This window comes from Musa acuminata, chromosome BXJ2-8 (assembly GCF_036884655.1).
Source record: "Musa acuminata AAA Group cultivar baxijiao chromosome BXJ2-8, Cavendish_Baxijiao_AAA, whole genome shotgun sequence".
Taxonomy (NCBI): Eukaryota; Viridiplantae; Streptophyta; class Magnoliopsida; order Zingiberales; family Musaceae; genus Musa; species Musa acuminata.
In genome coordinates this window covers 4137223-4160059 of record NC_088345.1, presented here as the reverse complement: position 1 = coordinate 4160059, position 22837 = coordinate 4137223, and the positions used below count along the sequence as shown (strand labels likewise).

At 42.4% G+C, this 22837-nt stretch overlaps 3 protein-coding genes and 1 pseudogene across 6 annotated transcripts; 2 read left to right on the top strand and 2 right to left on the bottom strand.

The window, feature by feature from the left end:
- The first annotated feature begins 715 nt into the window (after positions 1-715).
- Positions 716-7480, top strand: LOC135582078 (phytochrome A-like). 4 transcript variants are annotated; one of them, XR_010489148.1, is made up of 7 exons: positions 716-1444; positions 1563-3800; positions 3988-4804; positions 5105-5395; positions 6406-6554; positions 6711-6800; positions 6900-6915. XR_010489148.1 is itself a non-coding variant. In XM_065119997.1 (6 exons), the coding sequence occupies exons 3-6, from the start codon at positions 1745-1747 to the stop codon at positions 7265-7267; spliced, it is 3390 nt and encodes a 1129-aa protein (XP_064976069.1). In that variant the 5' UTR covers positions 716-1187; positions 1344-1444; positions 1563-1744; the 3' UTR covers positions 7268-7480. The 4 variants fall into 4 exon arrangements, 3 of the variants coding, with proteins under 3 accessions (XP_064976069.1, XP_064976071.1, XP_064976070.1); XM_065119997.1 differs by lacking the exons at positions 6406-6554; positions 6711-6800; positions 6900-6915 and adding an exon at positions 7042-7480 and having other exon boundaries at positions 716-1187; positions 1344-1444; XM_065119998.1 differs by lacking the exons at positions 6406-6554; positions 6711-6800; positions 6900-6915 and adding an exon at positions 7042-7480 and having other exon boundaries at positions 717-1187; positions 1350-1444.
- A 2137-nt stretch (positions 7481-9617) lies between these two features.
- On the bottom strand, positions 9618-12329 carry LOC103993717 (large ribosomal subunit protein uL3c). The gene is made up of 2 exons (XM_009413888.3): positions 11698-12329; positions 9618-10228 (listed from the first exon to the last, which is right to left on the bottom strand). Exons 1-2 carry the CDS (start codon positions 12266-12268, stop codon positions 9939-9941), a joined length of 861 nt encoding a protein of 286 aa, XP_009412163.1. The 5' UTR covers positions 12269-12329; the 3' UTR covers positions 9618-9938.
- A 413-nt stretch (positions 12330-12742) lies between these two features.
- Positions 12743-19217, top strand: LOC135618779 (uncharacterized). Its single transcript, XM_065119996.1, has 6 exons — positions 12743-13435; positions 14792-14865; positions 17389-17538; positions 17679-17964; positions 18184-18417; positions 18530-19217. Exons 1-6 carry the CDS (start codon positions 13289-13291, stop codon positions 18896-18898), a joined length of 1260 nt encoding a protein of 419 aa, XP_064976068.1. The 5' UTR covers positions 12743-13288; the 3' UTR covers positions 18899-19217.
- Positions 19218-19925: 708 nt separating this feature from the next.
- On the bottom strand, positions 19926-22657 carry LOC135618780 (cathepsin B-like protease 2; annotated as a pseudogene).
- Between the last annotated feature and the right edge of the window lie 180 nt (positions 22658-22837).

Genomic DNA, 22837 nt, shown 5'->3' with positions numbered 1-22837 from the left:
CGTCCACAGCTGCGAGAAGAGGGACCCGCGTCGTCTTTGGATTAACACTTGGAAGGGAGAGAGGGCAAGGAGGCATCCGACCTGGCAACGATTCGGTTGGGTTGGATCGATATCAACACCTCAAAGGATCCGACCCGTTCTATCCGCTGTCATCCTTCCTAGGCTTGTTATCCTATTTCTACTCGTTGCTGCGTTACCCAAACCTCCCGACACGTGGGCCCGCGTCGTCTGTGCCTCAACACCTGGGAGATGACAGGAACACCAGACGTCGACCTGGTCAATCAGTCGGGTGCGTTACAGCGAGCGAGGCGTCTTTAGTTAGTGGAACGCACATTTTTTCCTTACTCCAATATATTCTTGTCAATATAGAAATAAAATTTATTAATTAAAAAAAAATATAAATAGTATTTTTTTTTAAAAATTATCAAATTATGATCACAATTTCTAATATTCCTTCTTAAAAAACTGTTTATAATGTAACTATTTTAATATTATATATAATATTTTGTGAGGAAAAAAAATAATCCATATAACATTATAAAAAATAATCCATATAACTATGTTATACACTGACATGGATGGATACGCATGTAATGATGCTGGAAAATGTCACATTGGTTTAACGTGACTGACGTGAACTCCTCGCTGAGATATTGTATCCTTATATCCGCGCTTGGATTCGTCCCCCTATTCTTTCCTCTTTCAATCCTCGAATAGATTGCTGGGTTTGGCCGCATCCGTGACTGCGACGACAGTGAGGGAGGGAGTAGAGGTGCAGCGCGGCGCCCGGCTTTCGAGCACAACGAGTCCGGTTGGAGACTCTTGGTGAACCCCGGCCGGGCGAGGCAATTGGTCGGGTGCGCGCCGCCCCTTCCGCGGGCTGCGGCTCATGACCGTGGACGTGACTTTTGGTCCTCTTCCAACCCCGAAAAGTAGAGGCCAAATGGGTGCTCGCTCCCCTCTCGTCGCGTCCACGCCCGCACGCACTTGCACTTGATCTGCCCCGTCCGCTCCCTGGTTTATCGGTTTCGCTGGTTTCCGGTTTTTGACTACCCTGTGCTCTGCTCCCTGGAATGCGTGAGGATTTTGGATTTAGGATTCGGGTGCCGTTCGCGAGAATCCTCGCGATTCCTCAGAGGCGTGGAGGAATTACCGAGATTGGGAGCACTCGAGGGGCTTTCTCGAGGGTAAACCGGGGGTTCTTCTCATCTTCTTCTTCCTTTAGATCATCAACTCCTTCAAACCTTTTCGTGGGAGGGGATATTTCTTGCCCAAGTTTTTCCGCATGACTCACTGAAAGTTGCTAACCTTTTTGCATCCTCTCCTGTCGCTCTGTGTCGAAGCTGAAGGAAGAAGAAAGTTGGTCGTAGCGAGGACCTGCTGCTGCTCTGCAAGAAAAAAATTTAGCTCCATACTTCGACCTTACCGGCAGAAATCTTGATCGGTGAGCTTCATGCTTGCTGCTGTGTCTCCAGCTTCAGTTCGGCAGCAGTCGTAAGACGTTTGGTCCTTTTACTCCGCTTCTCCTGGATGATGCTTGGCTTTGTCTCTGTCCCTTGCAGTGAAAAAGTAAATCCCCAGTTTGGAGATTCTTCTGGCGTTGTTCTTAGCGATGCACAAAACATCTCCTTGTTGAGGTCTGCGGTGGTAAATTCGTGGCCGCACTCGCAATCTTAGTACGCGATAAGAAAGGCGTCGCCTTTCCCGACGGGCTTCGGCTTCCTTGGTGTGAGCTCTGAAGAAGATGTCGTCGTCCAGGCCCACGCAGTCTTCCACCAGCTCCAGTAGAAGCCGGCACAGCGCCCGGATAGTGGCTCAGACAACCGTGGACGCCAAGCTTGATGCCGACTTCGAGGAGTTCGGCGAGTCCTTCGACTACTTGCAATCGGTTTACGCGCTCCGGGAGCCCTCCGGGGACCAGAGGAGGTCGGAGAAGGTCACGGCCTACCTGCAGCACATCCAGAAGGGGAAGTTCATCCAGTCCTTCGGCTGCTTGTTAGCCCTCGACGAGAAGTCGTTCAAAGTCATCGCCTACAGCGAGAACGCCCCGGAGATGCTCACCATGGTGAGCCATGCGGTTCCCAGCGTGGGCGACCACCCTGTGCTCGGAATCGGCACCGACGTCAGGTCTCTCTTCACTTCTCCTAGCACGGCGGCGCTGCAGAAGGCTCTTGGCTTCGCCGAGGTGTCTCTGCTCAATCCCATCCTAGTCCACTGCAAGACCTCCGGTAAGCCCTTCTATGCGATTGTGCACCGTGTGACTGGTTGTTTGATCGTAGACTTCGAACCCGTGAAACCTAGTGAGGTGCCCATGACTGCCGCTGGTGCTCTGCAGTCTTACAAGCTCGCTGCCAAGGCTATAGCTAAGCTTCAATCCCTGCCTGGTGGCAGCATTCAGCGGCTGTGTAATACAGTGATAGATGAAGTCTTTGAGCTCACTGGCTACGACAGGGTCATGGTTTACAAGTTCCATGAGGATGATCATGGTGAGGTGTTCGCAGAGATCACAAAGCCAGGCCTGGATCCTTATCTGGGGCTACATTATCCGGCGACAGACATTCCCCAGGCTGCCAGGTTCCTCTTTATGAAAAACAAGGTTCGAATGATCTGTGATTGTCGTGCCAAGTCCATCAAGATATACCAACACGACAAGCTTCCCTTTGACATCACCTTCTGTGGATCTACCCTCCGAGCACCACATAGTTGTCACTTGCAGTATATGGAGAACATGAATTCGATTGCTTCACTAGTTATGGCTGTGGTGGTAAATGAAGGTGACGAGGATGATGACACAGAGGCAGGGCAACAACCACAGCGGCAGAAGAGGAAGAGGCTTTGGGGGCTTGTCGTATGCCACAACGAGACCCCAAGGTTTGTCCCTTTCCCCTTAAGATATGCATGTGAGTTCTTAATGCAAGTGTTTGCGATACATGTCAGCAAGGAGATTGAATTAGAGAACCAGATACGTGAGAAGAACATCTTGCGGACCCAAACTCTCCTGTGTGATATGCTGCTCAAAGAAACTTCTCCTATAGGCATTGTAACTCAGAGTCCCAATATCATGGATCTAGTAAAATGTGGTGGTGCTGCACTTCTTTACCAGAACAAGGTGTGGCGACTCGGTTTAGCTCCAACTGAGCCACAGATACGGGACATTGCCTACTGGCTGACAGAGTATCACATGGATTCGACAGGCTTAAGTACTGATAGTCTAATGGATGCTGGATATCCAGGTGCGTCAGCTCTTGGCGATTCAGTTTGTGGAATGGCTGCTGCCAGAATAACGTCCAGGGATGTCCTCTTTTGGTTCAGATCTCATACTGCTGATGAAGTTAGATGGGGAGGTGCAAAGCATGATCCTTCAGACAAGGATGACGGTAGCAGAATGCACCCAAGATCTTCATTCAAGGCTTTCCTTGAAGTCGTGAAGATGAAAAGCTTGCCTTGGAATGACTATGAGATGGATGCCATTCACTCGCTACAACTTATACTAAGGGGATCCCTGAATGAAAATGACAGTGCGAGCAAAAAGGACACATTGGACTCCAGGATCAATGACCTTAAACTTGAAGGGTTGGTAGAACTGCAGGCGGTAACAAATGAAATGGTCCGCCTAATAGAGACGGCGACTGTGCCAATTTTAGCTGTGGATGTTGATGGCATCATAAATGGATGGAATCTTAAAATTGCTGAATTGACTGGTCTATCAGTTGACCAAGCAATAGGGAAACATTTGCTTAGCCTCGTGGAAGAATGTTCAGCAGATGCTGTCAGGGAGATGCTTCACTTGGCATTACAGGGTAAATGCTCCTTTTGTTTCTCCTCCTCATATTTCTTGGTTTTCAATTTTCCCATAGGCCCCATACCATATTGTATTGGATCACAGCCCTTATGGTTTACAGCATAATATTTCTCACATCTCAGTCATTATATCTATTTATTTCTTTTTAATAGGCTACTCTTATTTTTATTTTTGTATTTGATCAGGAAAAGAGGAGCAAAATGTGCAGTTTCAAATGAAAACTTATGGTCCTCGGAGTGATGATGGTCCTGTCATATTGATCGTTAATGCTTGTGCAAGTCGTGACATCAATGATCATGTAGTTGGTGTTTGTTTTGTGGCTCAAGATATGACTGGTCATAAGATGGTGTTGGACAAATTTACCCGGATTGAAGGAGACTATAAAGCCATTGTCCATAACCCCAGTCCGCTTATACCTCCAATATTTGGTGCAGATGAATTTGGATGGTGTTCGGAGTGGAATGCAGCTATGACTAAGTTATCTGGGTGGCAGAGAGATGAGGTGATAGACAAGATGCTTTTGGGGGAGGTTTTCGGGAGTCATGTAGCCTGCTGCCGCATGAAGAACCAAGACACATATGTAATTCTCAGCATCTTAGTTAACAATGCAATGACAGGGCAAGAAACTGAGAAGGCTCCTTTTAGTTTTATCAATCGGAATGGTAAACTTGTGGAGTGCCTATTGTCAGTAAGCAAGAAAGTGGGCGAGGATGGTATGGTCACAGGAGTCTTTTGCTTTCTTCATACTGCTAGTCATGAGCTGCAACATGTGCTCCAGGTGAAGCAAATCTCTGAGCAGAGTGTGATGAAGAGGTTGAAGGCTTTGGGTTATATAAGGCATGAAATTAGGAATCCCCTTTCAGGTATAATGTATTCAAGAAAGATGCTGGAAGGAACTGACTTGTGTGATGAACAGAGACAGCTCCTTAATACTGGGGCAAAATGTCATCGCCAGTTAAATAGGATTCTTGATGACTTGGATTTAGAGAACATTATGGACAGGTAAATCTCATCATGGTATTTATTAGATTATACAGATTTGTTCTCCCCAATCAAGTCATTTATTAGTGTCCTAAAAATCTTGTCTTTGTGGTCATGTCAACATGTTCCATAATTGGCCATGTGACCCCATCAGAAATTTTTATTATCTATTTACGAATTTAATCTTTATGCATAAGAGTCATGTAGATTTGGCATGGATTGAGGGTCCTGCATAGTGCTAGTTCGGCCTAGTTTTCTTTTGTACTATATCTACAATTTTTTTACTGATGTTAATTCATCCTTTTTATATGTTTCATTTAGCTGGTTAGATCTGGAAATGGTCGAGTTTGTGCTGCATGATTTGGTGGTTACTGCAGTAAGTCAAGTCATGCTTGCCAGCCAGTCAAAGGGAGTCAGAATAGTCTATGATCTGTCTGATGGGTTCATGAATGAAGGTGTTTTTGGTGACAGTCTTAGGCTTCAACAGATCCTTGCTGGTTTCTTGCTTGTGTCTGTGAAATCCTCTCCTTCTGGAGGTCTGGTTGAAATTGCTGCTAGCCTTATCAAGGATCAGCTGGGAAAATCTCTCCATGTATTACACCTTGAACTGAGGTATGATAGATTCAACGGCCTGTAACTGGTTCTAGAACAGTTTCTTTCTTTAATGGTAATTGCTGTCGTCAATACAAAACTAGTTCTATTAAAGATGCTCATATGTGCTAAGTAGTAGTTCAGCAGAATGCAAATATTTATGCTGCTTGTTTATTCTTGGTTGCTTGTATTTCCTGCTAACCAGTGTTGTCTTCCTCTAATAAAGTTGATCTTTATATAATATTTTCTCATCATGAGGCTAGGACCTATCACAACATCTTAAAATTCTGATAAATTTTAACATAAATATGAGTATGCAAGTAATGTATAGAATAATCCCCTTTAGTTCTCAATGATAGTATGGCTGTAGTGAAATACTTACATTTCCAGCATCGTAGATTCTAGTGATAATGATCCACTTTGTGTGAGTATTTGGGAGTCAAATTGTTGTATTTCCAATTTTAGTTCATATGTTTATTGTTTGATAATCATCCGGCCCTCATTATCTGTGTAATATCCCAATTTAATCTCACATTGTAAGTGAACGAAAACTTGGATTGGCTTATGGTCGGATGGATGCAAGTATGATGTAAGTTAACAATAGTGTAGTACATCAAACCAAGCCAATCCAAGTCGTCGTTCACTTCTAATGTGAGACTAAATCGGGATATTACAGTTTGGCCATAATTGTTGATTATTAACAATGTTTGAGGATTTCAAATATCCATTTACTACAAATTCCTTCATCTTTGTAGTAATATATCTTGTTCTTATATTGGCTAGTGCTTTGAAATTCTTATATAGGTTGCATTCTTTCTTATTCTCTGTTTATGTTGGTTATTGATATTTGTTCTTTGTTTTTCAGTAAGTATTTCAGTGGTGACTTCAGGTTGTTCTCAGTATGAGGCTGTGACTAGGAATTTTTAGTATTAAAACGAATATGTATAGGGCAATTTGAAAAGTGGTCTTTGTGTCACGTCAGCTTGTACTTGCTGGTGCTTTGGTTTTAACTGGAGTTTGAATTGTACAAGGCTGAAAGACGATGGAGAATGATGTTCAATTTTATCCACCTACCATTGGAAGTTTTTCGGGGACTACGGTTTTGTCTAAGTTCGAGTTATCGGGATTCGAGATTGGAGACTGGAATGTTTGATGTCTTAAGGATATTGCACCAGTCCAGGTCAGCGAGTTGTTTGTAGGAGTTTTTGTTAGGTAGCTTATTTTTGAGTGTGCACTTACAATTTAAACTTTATATTCTAAAGATCTCGCTTCTCTGAGTTATAAACAACATATGGCACTTCCTAATTTCTGATTCATGGTGACTTTGACTCAACAGTGTCAGGCATACTTGTTAATGTGCTCACTTGGTGAGAAGGGTGTGGGCTCGAAGTTGGGTTCTTCTGTCAAGATCTAACTCGTGCGTTAGGTAGTCGGCACATGAAGCATTTGTTATTATATATACCTTTGGTAGTGGTGCCAATTTAGGGTTAGACAAAATGATTATATTTGAGTTGGTTGTTGACAGGTCCAAAGAAGAGCTTTAGTGCACTGGTAACACAGGGTTAGTCGATCAAGGGAAATGCTCCATGGTCTTTGCCTTTTTCTGTTCTTCCCAATAATTAATCCTGTATTCTCAGCTGTAATCTTTCTTGGCTGATTTATTTCAGGATCACACATACCGGCAGCGGAGTGCCAGATGATCTTCTTTCTGAAATGTTTGGAACCAGCGAGGATCCATCCGAGGAGGGCCTCGGCCTTCTTGTGTGCAGGAAATTGCTCAGGCTCATGAACGGCGATGTGCGCTATCTCAGGGAAGCTGGCAAGTCAGGATTCATAGTCTCCGTGGAGCTTGCTTCTGCCCCGAAGTCGAGGGGCACAAGGACTTTGGTTTGATGATCCCAAGAATAGGCTCATAGTGTTTGTGTCCGATGTCAGTCCACCACCAAGTGAGCTAATGAACTTCTGCTTCAGTTAGGTTTTGCCGATATCCATGGTACTAATGCGAGCCCGTCCGGTTGATGTTTCTGTATGCAATAATGAAATGACTTTGAGAAGTTTATTTGTATGGGTGAATCTGATCTTAAAATGAACTGCTGTGTGGCTCTACTCCCTGCATGAAGCTTGCATGGTATTGATCATTGATTCATGGGCAAAACAAGTTGCTACAGTCTCATGAATCAGAGTCTGGTTGTGGAGCCATTTAGTTGCAGGTGTTGTAATGTGTACTGTCATCCCTAAAACAGGAGATGACTATCCTTTTGATTTGGTTTTTTATTATAATTTACTTGTTATTATTATTAATTTCTTAGTAACTATATATATATATATATATATATATATATATATATATATATATATATATATATATATATATATATATATATATATGGGCTGATAGGATATTTACGAGTTTTCCAAGGATTGAAATGTAAAACGTCTTCATGCATCCGCCTACGGTGTCTTCTTCTCTATGCGCTCTTCTTCCTTCCTTTCTCTGCTTCTTCCCTCGCATTCCAAAAGTCAGTCAGAATTCGAGGAGGGAAGGGGAAGAACATGTTCTTTTTGGTCTGTCAATCACACTCCACGCCAGTCCTGTTGTACGTGCAACTCCGAACTCCCCTGCTCCATGGTGTTTCTTCTCCCTCCCTCTTGTTAGCTGCAGAATGGGATAGGGTGAGGGTGGATGACATCTCTTTGGCTCGTCTTTGCCTTGTCTCTTCCTCCATCAAATGCGTCGTAGGGAAGAGGAAGCACCGGCGCATGGCGGCGGACGGGAAGGCGGCCTCTGGTTGTGGCCTTCGCGTCATTTACAATAGCATCTATCGCCGAAGGAATCCGTTCTCGAGCCCCCGTCACCCGGTCGTAGATAGCCCCAGTCTACCGCCCTCCGACTCCAAGCGCCGGCGAGCAGCGTCCGATGACGAGGCGTCCCTCTTGGCGCCGCAGAATTCCAAGACGGTAGCCCCCGGCTACCTCAAGGCTGCCCGTCGAGTGCGCCGGCCGGGCCAGCTCGACGGCGTGATCCACGACCACCAGCGCCCTCGTCCACACGTCTTCCGGTGAACCTGGGCAACATCCGGGCTCCCGAGGCGGTCACTCCGAGCCTGAACGTGCTCGATTGCCTGCCCAAGACGGAAAAGGAAAGAGGCGGGATCTCCTCCGACGGCAAGCAAGCTTCGGTCGCGACACCCGAGGCACGCTGCATAGCTCTGTCAAAGTGGTTGGAGCCAGAGGAGCTGAAGGAGATGGGCAACGAGGAGTACAAGTAGGGGAGATACGCGGAGGCGGTGGCACTGTATGATCGCGCCATTCTGATCGACCAGGGCAAGGCATCGTCTTGGGAGCAACAAGGCAGCCCCCCTCATGGCCATGGACCGACTCCTGGAGGCCGTCGGCGAGTGCAAAGAAGCAGTGCGAATAGATCCTTGCTTCGGCAGGGCGCATCGACGATTAGCCATACTATACCTCGGGTAATTCCACAACGACATTCTTCTCCTACCTCAGATATTTCCACTTAAAGCATCAGCATGAACTCGTTTCAGAATGGGAGAAGCGGAGAAGGCAATTCTTCATTACAAGCTCGCACGACACGAAGCGAGCTCCGAGGAAATCGCGCAAGTAAACCGCAACCAAACTCCTCTCTCCAAGTGCAGCGAACCGCGCAAGCAAAGCGATTGGCATTCTGTGCTGAAAGAGGTACAATCTGCTGCCTCTTCCGGTGCCGATTCTGTTAGATTATGTGGACTGCAATGCTGCTCTGCTCGTGCGTCCTTCCTACACTGAAGCTCGTCTTAGGAGAGCTGACTACAATGCGAAGGTAGTTTAGCTTGTTTTCCTACGTGTTTGCCATGGAAATCTTCGTGAGAGATGATGGACTGAGTCTTAGTGTGCGGATAATAGTTGGAGAGGTGGGAGCATCGAGTCAACGACTGCCGGATAATAGTTGGAGAGGTGGGAAGCATCGAGTCAACAACTGCCGGGAGACGAGGAGTTGGGTAAGGCCTCGAGGGAGGCCCAACGGCGACTCGAGCAACAGAGAGGTGAAGACACTTAGGACGGCACGGTTGGTGCTAATTTGATCATGTCACAAACAAGGATCAACACTTTAAGCAGGAAACTGTGGCATCAGGAAAGCATTTTTAGTAGATTGTTAATGTTCTACACGCAAAAATCCAACGTGCTATGTCTTCTAACTTTGTATAACACTGATAGAAGAGAGAGAGAAGAGAGAGAGAGAGAGAGAGAGAGTATAATCATTGATGCATGATTTCTCAAAAGTCAAAATTATACACAAATTGAACTTCCATGCTATCAGGTTTATACACACAATTATACAGAAACATCCATCTCCATACTTGTAGTAACACTACATGTTGGATTACAAAGCTCGAAGTTGAAGAAGAAACAACCAGGTTTCTGGGAAAACTGCTGCGATGGTTACGAACTCTGTTCAACAGCATAGTCCAGAAAGAAAGCTAATAGGTACTGCTGAAGACTAATGGAAAAAAAGGGAAGCAACCAGATTTCCGAAAGGTGAATTGGACACAATAAAGATAGATGGGTGCTAGTTCTTGGGTATATTTTTCCCGACAATCTTGGCAGGCGTAATTCGGAGAAGGTTGCCCGGCTTTCCAGGAACAGCCCCTTTTATCATGACCACTCGCAATTCGCTGTCTATTTTGACAATCTTCAGCTTTCGGATTTTGGTCTTGGTTCCTCCCATCCTTCCGGGCATCTTCTTTCCCTTGTACACACGTCCAGGAGTAGTACCAGCACCAATCGAACCCAGGGCTCTGTGACTCTTGGAACCATGAGTCATCAGTCCACGACGGAAGTTGTGCCTTTTGATTCCACCTGCAAGGAAAAAGGATCCTCTTCATCTTCCGGTCGAATTTTTTGCAGTCAAATATACACTTTCTTCAAATATGTCAAGTTAAATTCATGCATGAAGTATTAGATAGTCTAGATGGCTGTTTCTTCCTGGCACCTACCAGTCTAGATGCAAATTCAGGGATGAACTCAATTCAGTAGATTATATTTCACAATAACTTGATAGTTCACACATGATTATCTGGTTTACGGATTGAAGATTATAGATAAAAAATAATACAGATGTCCAAGAAAAAGGCATATGGTGAAGAGCCAAAAAAGAACTCATGAAGTAAACTAGAATAAAGATAAAATGTATCATCCACATGCCAAATTAATCTGCCATAATATGGATGGAAAACAAATAATAAGATAAATGATGCCTAATTGTCCTCGGAGTAGAAATTCATACAAAGCAGAGCATTATGTAGTACAATAAAACGTGTAAGAATGGACAATAAAATTACAGTATATCAACATGAAACATCAGTGCAAAGCAACGATGTAGAACCAGAGAAATACAAACCGGACTTGGTAGCCCAACATCATGCCAGTCGACATCCTAAGCAAGCACATCGTTTGCACACCCCTGATGGCTCAATTCTCCTTGCCAATGCCATATTAACATGGTACATTACAGCCAACATAGACTCAAACACCAGTTCGCATTCAAACCAACTTCACAACACAAATACTAGGGTCAAATTGAGACTGAAGACCCAAACAACGAAACATATCAGGTCGATTCAGTTAGATCCTTAATGGTTGAACCTGTGCATGCCTATATTCCAACCAAATCTAAGAATACACCTCAAATGATCCATTATTGTGGTACCAGTAAATGGTTCCTACATCAAAGTGCATTGGCATGGAAGACCAACAAAAATGCACTTTTGATTAAACTTTATACCAGAGCATTCCTTGAACAAATACACATTTTCAAACCAAAATCCAGCTATTTCTTGAAAAAAACGAATCCAAAATAACTGTAAGAACCTAAGATCTTCCAAACTTACCAAACAATTACCACCTTGGTGTGATTGTCAATTGTCACCAATTTTGAGCAATGCTAATTCAAATGCTCCTCTCAAGACAGAAGTCCTTGAAATCTACTTGGAAAACAAAATCGTTTAGCCAAAAATGATTGCATATCTCAATCCAGTTCTGCATTTTAAAAGTGGCGTTTGAGCTTGCACTAGGGCAACTCTAAATCTTATGGTGTTGCATCAGAATTAAATAGGATTTAGGTCATTCCGATGGCACAACATGATTTTTGTGGTCATAATACTCATGTTGTGCATAAAAACTAATGTAGATGGAGTCAAAATGAAGCATCCAGTTTGAAGTCTAGTATGGTGATGAGAATGTATGCCTTCTCGACCAGATGCATATAAAGCTCAGATCGGATTGTACCCCGGAGTAAATAGGGTTTTAAGAAAGCAACAAGACGATACCTTGGAACCCCTTGCCGATGGAATTGCCGGAGACGTCGACGAGGTCACCCTCTTTGAAAATATCCTCGACGACGAGCCTCTGGCCGGGCTCGAAGCCGTCAACGGACTGGAGTCGAAACTCCTGGAGGTGGCGCATGGGGATGGCGCCGGCCTTCTCCAGGTGGCCCAGCTCGGGCTTGGTGAGCTTGCGGTCACGGACGCGGCGGTAGCCCACCTGGACAGCGTCGTAGCCATCGGTAGCGGCGGTCTTGACCTGGGCGACGATATTGCCCTCGCGGAAGCCGACGACGGTGACGGGGACGACGGTGCCGTCGGGCTCGAAGTAGGTCATCATGCCGAGCTTGGTCCCCATCACGCCGATTCCCGCCTCCATGCTCATGACCGTCACCCTCCGCCCGCCATGCCGGCGGGAGAGGAGGTCCCTGGACGAGGAGAGAGGGCCGAGAGGACACAACGAGGAGGAGCGCAAGGAGAGGAGAGCGGGGCGGGCAAGAAGGGAGACCGGGGGTTTCCAGGTGGGAGAGGGCGAGAAGGAAGAGCAGCGAGTGCTTCTCATCAACGACACCTCCATTCTTCTACGACTGCTCTTGGCGCTGTGCCGCTCTGTCTTGTCCACCAAGAGGTGAGCGCAAAAGGGAGGAGATGGAACGGATACGGCGACGTCAATCTGAATCCGACCCGCGATACATCCTCAAAACCACACCAGATCGAACCATAATCTTCACAAAACGGGTCGGACGGGAATTGAAACGGTATCGCTCGTCGCCGTCTCCTTTCCTATCCGACCCAATAAAAATTGCCCGATCGGCGGTTCATCATCCGATCATATGAGATCGAAGAATAACCCTCAAAACGGGTCGGACGTCACCGTCTCATTTCCCACCCGACCCAATAAGATAATTACCTTTTGCAATGCCTCTACATAAAATATAAATATTATAAACACAGTTATCATGCTCTTTTAACAAATTATTAACTAAATACTAAACAATTAATTATAGTAACAGGTAATTAGTTTCTTTTATCTTTTATTATAGTTCAACCATGATCACCATTCCCTGAATTCGAAAGAGGAAATTGTAACGAGGTGTTGTGTGATTTCGATTCCTTCGCTGCGGCGTCGTCTTCCTCCTCCGCCTCCGCCCTCCTCCTCCTCCTCCTCCCCTTGCCAATACCTCCGCATGCGGGAGGATCCTCCTGCCGCTGATCCCGTCGTATCTCCCCCGCCGTGAGGAAGGGAGAAGGACGGCGAAGAAGAAGAAACCCTACGACCGCCACCTTTGCCAGTTTCGTTTCGCCAATCCTTCAACCCTAACCCTAGATCAGAGTCTGTCGATCACTTGCTCCCAGTGCTTTCGTTCCCCTTATCCAAGATCTGGTTTCGGCTCCCTTCCGCCGCTGATTTCCCCACAATTGACCTCAAGATTTCCCTCCGAGGTCGCAGACCCCGTCCCATGGGAACGGCCACGCGGGGACTGTGAGATTTCGTTGTGACTGTGATCTGCGGCTTTTAGTTACCGATCCGCTTGAGCGTTAGACTGATCGCTGGTTGGAGGACGACGGGAATTCGATTTGGTTCTTCTTTTCTTGGATGGCGCCTATTCTATTTGTCATCATCGCGTTCCCATGTACGGTGGGAGCCATAGCACTGGCGGTGCTTCACATATACAGGCACCTCTTGAATTATACGGAGCCTACCTATCAGCGCTACATAGTTCGCATCATCTTCATGGTGCCGGTATGCTATTTGCTTGATTGGTTCCTTATTTATTGATACTGTTGTTGTCGTTGTTGATGTTATTGATGGTTTCTTGACATAGGCCAGTTGCGTTCTAATAATTCCATTATGGAGATATGAAATCTTGTGGCCTAATTTCACAAGTCCAACTGCGTCGAGTTTTCATAGCTTAGGAACATTCTTGGCTGATCTGCACCTTTAGAACTAGTACTTAAATTTGGCATGTGCTGTTACTTTCTTACTCTCTACCATGCTCCTCTTCTTTTTTTGCTTGAGCATAAGGGTTACTACATGGTTGTAATGTAACCAGTGTATGTTATATATAGAATTAAAAGACCTACCAGCATGAGTTCAAGCATATGAAAATCTGCCTGCTCTAGATTGAAGCTTCTTTAAAACTTTTTTGGCTTTGGTATATTATTTGCTTTCTTATCTTTCCCCGGTAGACCAAGAAAATGGCCAAGGCTAATTATCTTTCAGACAGATGGTAGTTATATGGTTTCTTTATTATTTAATTTTATGTCATGCTTCTGTATAGGCAACCGAGTGTATGTTATATTCCTTCTCTGGATCTGTCCTATGAACCATGAACTTAATTTCCACTTGAATGCACTATTATATATGCCCTGTTCTCACATGCCAACAACATACAAGAGGGTGCAACTTTGGAATGGACAGAACCCTCTGCAGAAATTATGCAGGCAAGGTACAGCATTGCTGAAATCTTGCGAACTGCATCAAAGCTCAAAATTTATCATGAACTAATAGCAATTGAGAAATCATGATGTACCTTCTTATGAAAGACGAGCAGAACCACCATTTAAAATCAGTAAATTGCTGACAAAATGACTAGTAAGGGACAGCTTTCTGATCCTTTGGGACAAAATCGGGAACTGGGTTTGATGGATATGTATAATTAGTGAATAACAATTGAATAGTCATGCTTCAATTGAAACCTGTGCAAGCTACTTTATTTGGAAAATATGCATGATGATGTTGTATCATGATGCACTGGGTTATAAGTTTCTTTTTTCCCCTATTTTGGCTTATGTACCTCGTTCATATTGCCATGACCAATGAATAAAAGGTGCCTCAAATTATGCATCTACACATTGACAAAAATAATTTTGGAGAATTAAGGTAGCTGACATGATTCAGTAACTTTCTTAAAAAAAAAAAGATAAATGAAAAAGAATTGGGTGACATTTGGTGGTGCTTGAGAATTGAGATATCCTGTGCACTGAGTTATGGATTCTGATATATGTATTATTGCGTAATTGTACCAATATATGGATTCTATTGATTGTACTAATTCAATAATTATCTGTCTGATCAGCTCATACCTTTTTTTGGCAGGTCTATGCACTTATGTCATTCTTGTCTCTCGTCCTTAATGATCGTTCAATATATTTTAATTCTATTCGAGAAGTGTAAGTATGTTTGTCATCATTGTCATTCTAAATGTCTTGATCAAGAATAGTCAACACTGCAGTGTTACTCCAGTTTTATTCTTAGTCTTAACGTATATCAGTGGCATGCACCAATTCATAGGATGTATGGAGAAGACCAGTATTTGCATGTAGTAGTTATCCAAAACTGTCTACCACTAATATAGCTTAATACTCTGTTCAAATCTCTTTTTAACAACTTGAGGTTCTTTGAGGTGCTTGATGTTTCAATGTATGTTATCTCTAATTACATGAGATTGTGTAGGAAGTAGGAACTAGGAAGATATATGAGAATTATTCATTTTCTTCTCTTCTCCAAGAAAAGCTTAAGTTTCTTTTTGACTGAATCGAGGGAAAATATTTTTCTCTAAGAGTAAGCTATCTATAACACTTTATTAGTTCACATCGGAAGTGGACAAAGATTTAGAAGAATCTAATGGTGTACTAATATTAACTTGGGCTTAATTATTTTGGATCAATTGTTTGGACTCAATAAAATTAATTGATCAGTTATCTCATCGGTTGGATAATGACAAATGATACGAGAGCATAATTGGACATGGTGATGGACTCGAATAAGAAAGGGCTATCCACTGGATTTGACTTCACAAGCATCATGCTAGGATTTGATAGAGGTGAAGGAGGGGGGAATTGTAACACCCTGATTTAGTCTTATATCTGAAGTAGATAAAAATTTGGAAGGGTTTGATGAATGTATTATTATTACTTGGCTTAATCATTTCGAGTTAATGGTTTGTACTCAACAAAGTTAATGGTTTGAGCTCAAGAAAATTAATGGATCACATCCCTTGGGCTGGATCGTGACACAAGGCATGATCAAGTTTATAAGTTGTCACTGTTTGAGAGTTTTTATGTGTGTATAGTTTGATGTGATGGAAAAAGGATTTGTTGTGATGGCAAAAGGATTCAGGAGAGTAAGAGGAGGATGTAGCGTCTCTTCCATAAAACTGAACACATCTTTTCTTTTTCATCTTATCCTTTCTGGAGTTTTGAACCTTACCTCATACTTTTGGAAATTGATAGTTCGTGTAAAGCTCATGAGTGAGGTTCTTTCAATGAACTATTGAAATGAAAAAGAAGTTAACTTGGCAATTGAAACTGCAGTTTATGGTTAAACTGGGAGTGATACTGTAGCTTTTAGCACTGAAGATGCTGATCTGTGTACAGAAATTGTAGGAAGAGAATAAGAGGAAGTTTTGAAAGAAAATAAACTCTTTTTAACCTTTTTGGCTTGGTGGTACTGATAGCTGCAAATCTAATTCTATGTGGGGAGGTTGTTGGACTGTTGCAAATGGAGTTCGAATTATGAGCTTGGTTGCTTCTTGCTGATCTTAAGTCATCATTTGTTACGAGCATAAAGAATCCCTTACATGGTTGAGATGAATGTCATATGAAATATCACCATTCTCAAGCTAATAGATAGCATCGTAATAATCAAAATTTGAATTATATACCACATTTCATTTTCTTTTTATTAAATCTATCAAAGTTTCTCAAGCAGATTGACCCTCGTATATTTGTTATGTCTTCTAGAAGTTCATGTAATTGAACATGTCTATTTTCACCCAGTTTGTTGTGTATGAAAATACTGGAATGCGATATTTGGTTTGAAGGATATAGGCCATGAGCAGCTTTTGTCTTTCTGCAAGCCTGCAGCTGAATTTAGTTGCAGAGTGCTATAAAAAGAATCTGTGATTCCTGTTTATTTGGATATGTTTTCAATTCCCTTTTCAGTCTGCCTTCCTTAATTCAGTTTGTTGTAACCTACATTGTGCTTTTAGAATATTATTATGTATCACAGATATCACTGTTACATATTTGGTAACCTAGAACTGGCAGTTATATCAATGCAAGTTTTAGTTTTTGGTCTGGGCGAAAGAGCAAGATGCTCAGATATGTTACTTCATGAGTAAGCAGTGAGCTGCCATTGTCTACAAGACTACAACATCCTTGTTTCCTTTTATATGCTCAATCTATTATGGTCTAACAAACATATACTTCTATGGCATACTTTGCTGATCTGTACATTGGGTAGTTTTACTTCTACCCTTCGCCTACTATTTTGATTTCCTGATTCTACTTGGAATCACAAAATCACATTCCTTTGTGGATGAGATTGATTTTTGAAGAACAGATCTAATAACTCTCGATTCTTTTCTTGTTTCTGCTGTATAATACTTTTCCCTGCGGTTCTGCTTCCTCCTATAAAACCAAGATTGTATCCTTTTGTGGTCTCCGACTCTGTTAAGGTCAAATTGTCCTGTACAAGAAAAAAAAAAAAAAGGGGTCATCGTGATTTTTGTTATTAAAAAAGGAATGTTATAATTTTATATATTGTGCTTACTTATTTTGATATTCGACTTGAAATTCTTGGATGCAAAAACTTTTCCCCCAAAGGCATTATAGTACAGATAGGACTTGATGACCAAAACCGTTATTACAAGTTTGTGCATCAGCTATTCTGATAATACATAACTGTTTCAGCTATGAGGCTTGGGTCATTTATAACTTCCTTTCGCTCTGCTTGGCTTGGGTGGGAGGTCCAGGTGCAGTGGTCTTGAGTTTAAGTGGACGATCTCTGAAGCCATCATGGTACCTAATGACGTGCTGTTTTCCTTCCATTCCTCTTGATGGGTCCGTTCTCTGAGACTCTTTTTCCTTGTTGATGATTTTTGAAGTTTATGCTACATAGCAAGTGAGACTTGTGTAAAATTGTCACAAGTGAATTCAATTTTCTTCAGTTATTCATTCTTGAACATACTTGTTGTTTACAGACGTTTTATCAGAAGGTGCAAGCAAGGCGGTTTGCAATTTGTGATCCTGAAGCCTATTCTAGTTGTGATTACCTTCATATTATATGCAAAAGGGAAATATGAAGATGGAAATTTCAGCATGGACCAAGCCTATCTTTACATCACAATAATCTATACTATATCATATTCCATGGCATTGTATGCTCTTGCTTTGTTCTATGTAGCATGCAAAGATTTACTCCAGCCTTTCAACCCAGTTCCAAAGTTCATTATAATCAAATCTGTCGTCTTCCTCACATATTGGCAGGTACTTGGGGTTTACCTTGGTGTTAACCTAAGTTTATTGTTTGATTGGTTTGAAATTCTCTAACATATTTGTTTGGATAGCAATGCTGGCCTTTTCTCTGGCATAATTAATGAACGAACCTTTAGGCTTTAGTATATAGGGCTACTTGTGGACAACACATGTTTGCTTGTCATATGGTCTTCCTTCTTGACAACAGCATTTTACCTACCTTTCATGCAGGGTGTGTTGGTTTTTCTCGCAGCCAAGTCCAACTTGATAAAGAATGCAGAAGAAGCTGCTGATCTTCAGAACTTTGTGTTGTGTGTTGAGATGCTTGCAGCAGCTGTTGGCCACCTGTATGCATTTCCATACAAGGAATATGCAGGCGCCAACATTGGTGCATCTGGTGGTTTAAGGGGAAGCCTTTTTCATGCTCTGAAGTTCAATGATTTCTACCATGACACGGTTCATCAGGTGACTTGCCTTGTAAATTAATTCATTTTGTGTTGAATCAAAGTAGCATATATATATATATATTAGGCAATCTTTTGTTAATATTCTATTCGGTGTGTGTATCTTGACACAGTTTGCCCCTACTTATCATGATTATGTACTGTACAACAACAATGAGGGTGATGAGCGAGCAAGAAAGTATCGATCACGGACATTTGTGCCAACCGGACAGGAGATGGATGCTGTGAGAAAGAACAAACACATGTATGCAGGGAAGTTAGATGATACACGGTTGTCTGGTGTCTCCACATCAGGTTCGAGTAGCCCGGTGAGGTCAACCACACCGCAAGACCAAGCAGACTTGGAAGTGATCAAATCTTCATTGCTCAAAGAAAGTGCTGCTGCTTCAGCACAACCATATGATTTTTCAATATTAGCTGCAACTGAATTTTCAAATTACCCTGCCAAGGTTCCTGCAGTTGATGACTCAAGTAAAAGATAATCTTCAGTGATTTTTTTTTAGTGCTTAATCGATCAAATGCTGAGACTTGGGGGCTATCAAATGAGGAAGTCTTGATCAGGACTATGCTTCGATGTATTGCAAAGCTGGAATATGCAGACTCCGATTACTTCAGTCAAACTAGTGCTGTAACTCTCTTCTTGATCGAAAGCTAATCAGGGTTCGTGAGTGATGTACATCTTTTTCATTCACGTCACTTTGGTGCTGGTTGATCGAGATCGAGTCATGTGGACGTCCGTGTGTAATTTTCTTATGTTTTCAGTTTAGATAATGAGCCAAAGATCAAAATAGCTTGTTTGTTTCTTGTAGTGCCAGGTGTTCGTTGTTCAGGTATGTGTTGCCTCCTACAAAGAAAGGTATTTGAAGGCTACGAATAAATTAATTCATCGTTTCTTGTCACGTGATTCACTCGGGTTGTCGCTTACTTACCGTGTTCATTGTTTTGTCAGGCTGCTTTCATCTATCATCAGACTGTTGATATGGCACCAGTGCAGAGCTGACATCTGTGAGTCATTTCCGGACTCTCTTGCTCCGTCAACTGCTGTTTATTGTGGTGGCATCTGCATGAACTTGGCCTCTTTGCTGTCTCATACAGGCATAAACGGTGAGAGCGCTCGAGAACTGCTTGCTGCTGTTGCTGCTGCTATCCTAGCGTATTCTTCAGGGCGTGCTTGCTTCTGAGGTCATTTGTTTGTCCCAAGAAGAAACAATCCCCAGCTTCACAGCGAAATGAGAAGCTGTGCGCAAATAATCCAGGTAAATTATCCTAAATTCAACTTTGATCTATTGTTGACCCCCCTGCCCTTTCTTCGGTTGCTGATCCATCTGATCTATTAGAATCTAATAGATTATTTCCCCATCCTTCTTAACCTAAATACTCCCATCGGTCGATTATTATCTGAAATGAAAAAGAAAAGTATGCTAGATGCTAAGAAGATACTGTCCATGTCGAAATGTCCTGAGATATTTTTTCAAAACAGAAGCTTATCCTGGCTTTAGCGGATGAGGATGAAGATAAGTCAACAAGGGGTACTAACATAAGCATCTAACAAGTTTAGTATTTTGCCATCAAACAAGTTTTAGGGTTTGACATAACAACAACATAGGCGGTCCTATACGGGGCCACTTCAAATTAAGCACTGGCATCGGCTTCTGAATCGCTGTTCACGTAGTACCTGACCAAGTTCTTTGATGAGGGCATCCCAGCAACAACATCCTCTTCGATCCCACATTCATTCCTACCCCGTGTGATCTTGAAGTAACCATCCTGCACACATGCCAGACAATGAACAAGTCCATCAAACAAACAATATACTTCATGCAGTATATGCAATGATTTAACACTTGTACGTACGTCACCCCAGCTTCTGTTCCACTGGTTTGCAAGAAGCTGCACAAAAGAGTAGACACAAAGATCAGACGTCTTGGAATGACTTGTAAATATCGGAAACCGAAGAATTTATTATGAACAGACCCAGTAGTCCTCGCCCTCATCGCTGGTTCCCCATCCGATTAACTTTACAGCATGGCCGCCTATTGCAACACCTGTCACATGTTTGTAGACTCCTGATTTGTAGTGAGCAAAATCCTAAGCAAAGCAGAAAATTTCGGAAAAAATGTTAGCAAATTGACTAAGCTAGCTTGTAAAAGAAATATCTAGTACACGTGAAGGATGAAAGCATTTGAAAGAAAGTGTATATGCTAATATCAAGATTAGGACGACTCTAATTGAGTGATTGTATGATCCATAAATGAGTTTGCCTCTGACACACCTCATAAACCGTAAAGCCAACTTCCGCAGGACCATTTGTGAAGACCTCTGTCATGATATCCTTTGGATCCGAGTTTACCATATAGGCATTGACACCAAAATGCTTTGATTGGTCCCAGAGAAGGTTCTTGGCTTTGCACTTCTTTTCGCATTGTGGGGTTGGATATAGGGGTTCACAGCCCGGATGAGCACAACCGACGTCATCAAAATATGGGTCACACTGCAAGACCAAACATTTTGAAAACATATATTAGCTTCCCATTTTCATTATAGTAAACAAGTAAAGAAGAAAAGTATCAAAATGTTTGATAATGAACACAAAGGCAGCAGAATACATATATTAGCTCCCCATTTTAATTATAGTAAACAAGTAAAGAAGAAAAGTATCAGAATACAGAGCTTTCCTATCAAAATTCGTAGTTCTGTTTGGGCAAATCCAACCGATCCGTACATAACCTCCAGAACAGGTAGCACCAGTATTGTCATTCATTATTCTTCAGCAATGACAAAGACAGATTTTTTGTTTTCTGGGTTTCCTTATACAAATATTGCATATTCTATTCAAGATTAACTTGTTCAAAGAAACCTTGTTGCCACCTTACTTCATAATCCTACAATGTTGATTTTATTCTTAGGAATATATGGCCTACTTCATAAACCTTGTTGTCAACATCACATATGGCCCGCTGTCCTACTCTGTCGAATCAAAGTCTTATTATTAGGTGTATGATTCCCATTAATGTTTGCAGATACAGTAGCTTCATTTATATGCTCAAGTTCTGAATCTGACAACCACGTCATGCGCCAATTCAGATCATACTCATAGAGTGTTTAATTTTAGTTGGTATCCAAAACTAGTCTGACACTACCCATATTCTGACAGTGGACAAGAGTATTCAGTTAAGACCAGTAGTTGGTCTTGCTCATGCCAACTTATATCTGTGTTGTGATGCTCCACATGCCAAAGACTAATGGAAAGCTAATACAAGACAACTGTGTATCAGCATCTGCTATTGCAAGGTAAATTTATATAAGACAAAGAGGAAATGAGATAATTTGGAGAAAAGCAGGTTGACCGCATTGTAGTTGGTTACCTCATCAGTGACAACGCCATTCTGGACAAAGTACCGCCATGCACTTATAGGATACCCTCCATCGCATCCATCTCCACACATGAACCCGCAGCATGACAAAAGGTCATTGACAGACAGAGAAATATTCTATAAGACAAGAAAAAAAGAAACACGGAGCAAAGTTACATTAGTCTCCTCGATGCACAAAATGGTGATCTTTATGAAATGATGAGCAGGCTCTTACAATGCCGAAGTGAATGCAGAAACGGTCAGAAAGTGATTCTACAGCACCAAAAGCCCAACATGAACCACAGTGCCCCTGTCCATCGTGAACAAGCTATGTATTTAATGATGTGTCTTGTGTTATATATCAAAGAGGACCAAAATGAACAAGCTTACCTGATCTGTTGACCAATTTGATCGATATGCCCCATTGCCATAGTTGGCACACAGTAAAAAAAACATTAGTCTTCCATCTGATTTTATCACCCATAAAGAAGAAGAAAAAGAAAACAATGGAAGTTTAACAGCTGACCAAGAATTGTTCCAATTGTGCTACACTGAGGCCAGGCCGTTCTTGCATCAAATTGCTTAGGGAGCTTTAAAGATTTTGGGTAAGTTCTTTTAGGAATATCCATAACCTCATTGGAAGGTGTTGGCTTCACTCCAAGAATATGCTTGAACTGGCCAATCTACAAAAGTAATAAAGAAAACTTAGCAATTAGGATCATTCCATCAAGACTCAGAGATCCCCCCTGTGCTGTTAAAGTAAATCTGAATGATCGAAATCAGGTTTCAGGGCCTTACTGTATAATTCTCGAAACGGGAGTTCATGGCCGCTTGCCATCCAGCATTAGGGTTAGCATTAATCTCTTGTACGATTGATTTCTGTGTCATGTAATCACAATCAAAATCAAAATAACACCAGAAGTGGTGTAGAAGAAGATACATCCAACCATAACAAGCGGCTGTTTGGATCATTTGATTGTCATGTAATCATGATCGAAATCAAAATAACACCAGAAGTGGAGTAGAAGAAGATACATCCAACCATAACAATCGGCTGTTTGGAACATA

What these genes read in the sequence shown, in the direction of transcription:
- LOC135582078 (XM_065119997.1), top strand. Translation starts at nt 1,745, where the DNA reads ATGTCGTCGTCCAGGCCCACGCAGTCTTCCACCAGCTCCAGTAGAAGC. An exon ending in GCTTCACTTGGCATTACAGG is followed by an intron (nt 3,801 to 3,987) that starts GTAAATGCTCCT and finishes GTATTTGATCAG; the next exon opens with GAAAAGAGGAGCAAAATGTG. An exon ending in GTATTACACCTTGAACTGAG is followed by an intron (nt 5,396 to 7,041) that starts GTATGATAGATT and finishes GATTTATTTCAG; the next exon opens with GATCACACATACCGGCAGCG.
- LOC135618779 (XM_065119996.1), top strand. Translation starts at nt 13,289, where the DNA reads ATGGCGCCTATTCTATTTGTCATCATCGCGTTCCCATGTACGGTGGGA. An exon ending in GCATCATCTTCATGGTGCCG is followed by an intron (nt 13,436 to 14,791) that starts GTATGCTATTTG and finishes TTTTTTTGGCAG; the next exon opens with GTCTATGCACTTATGTCATT. An exon ending in TCTTCCTCACATATTGGCAG is followed by an intron (nt 17,965 to 18,183) that starts GTACTTGGGGTT and finishes CCTTTCATGCAG; the next exon opens with GGTGTGTTGGTTTTTCTCGC.
- LOC103993717 (XM_009413888.3), bottom strand. Translation starts at nt 12,268, where the DNA reads ATGGAGGTGTCGTTGATGAGAAGCACTCGCTGCTCTTCCTTCTCGCCC. An exon ending in CATCGGCAAGGGGTTCCAAG is followed by an intron (nt 10,229 to 11,697) that starts GTATCGTCTTGT and finishes TTTTCCTTGCAG; the next exon opens with GTGGAATCAAAAGGCACAAC.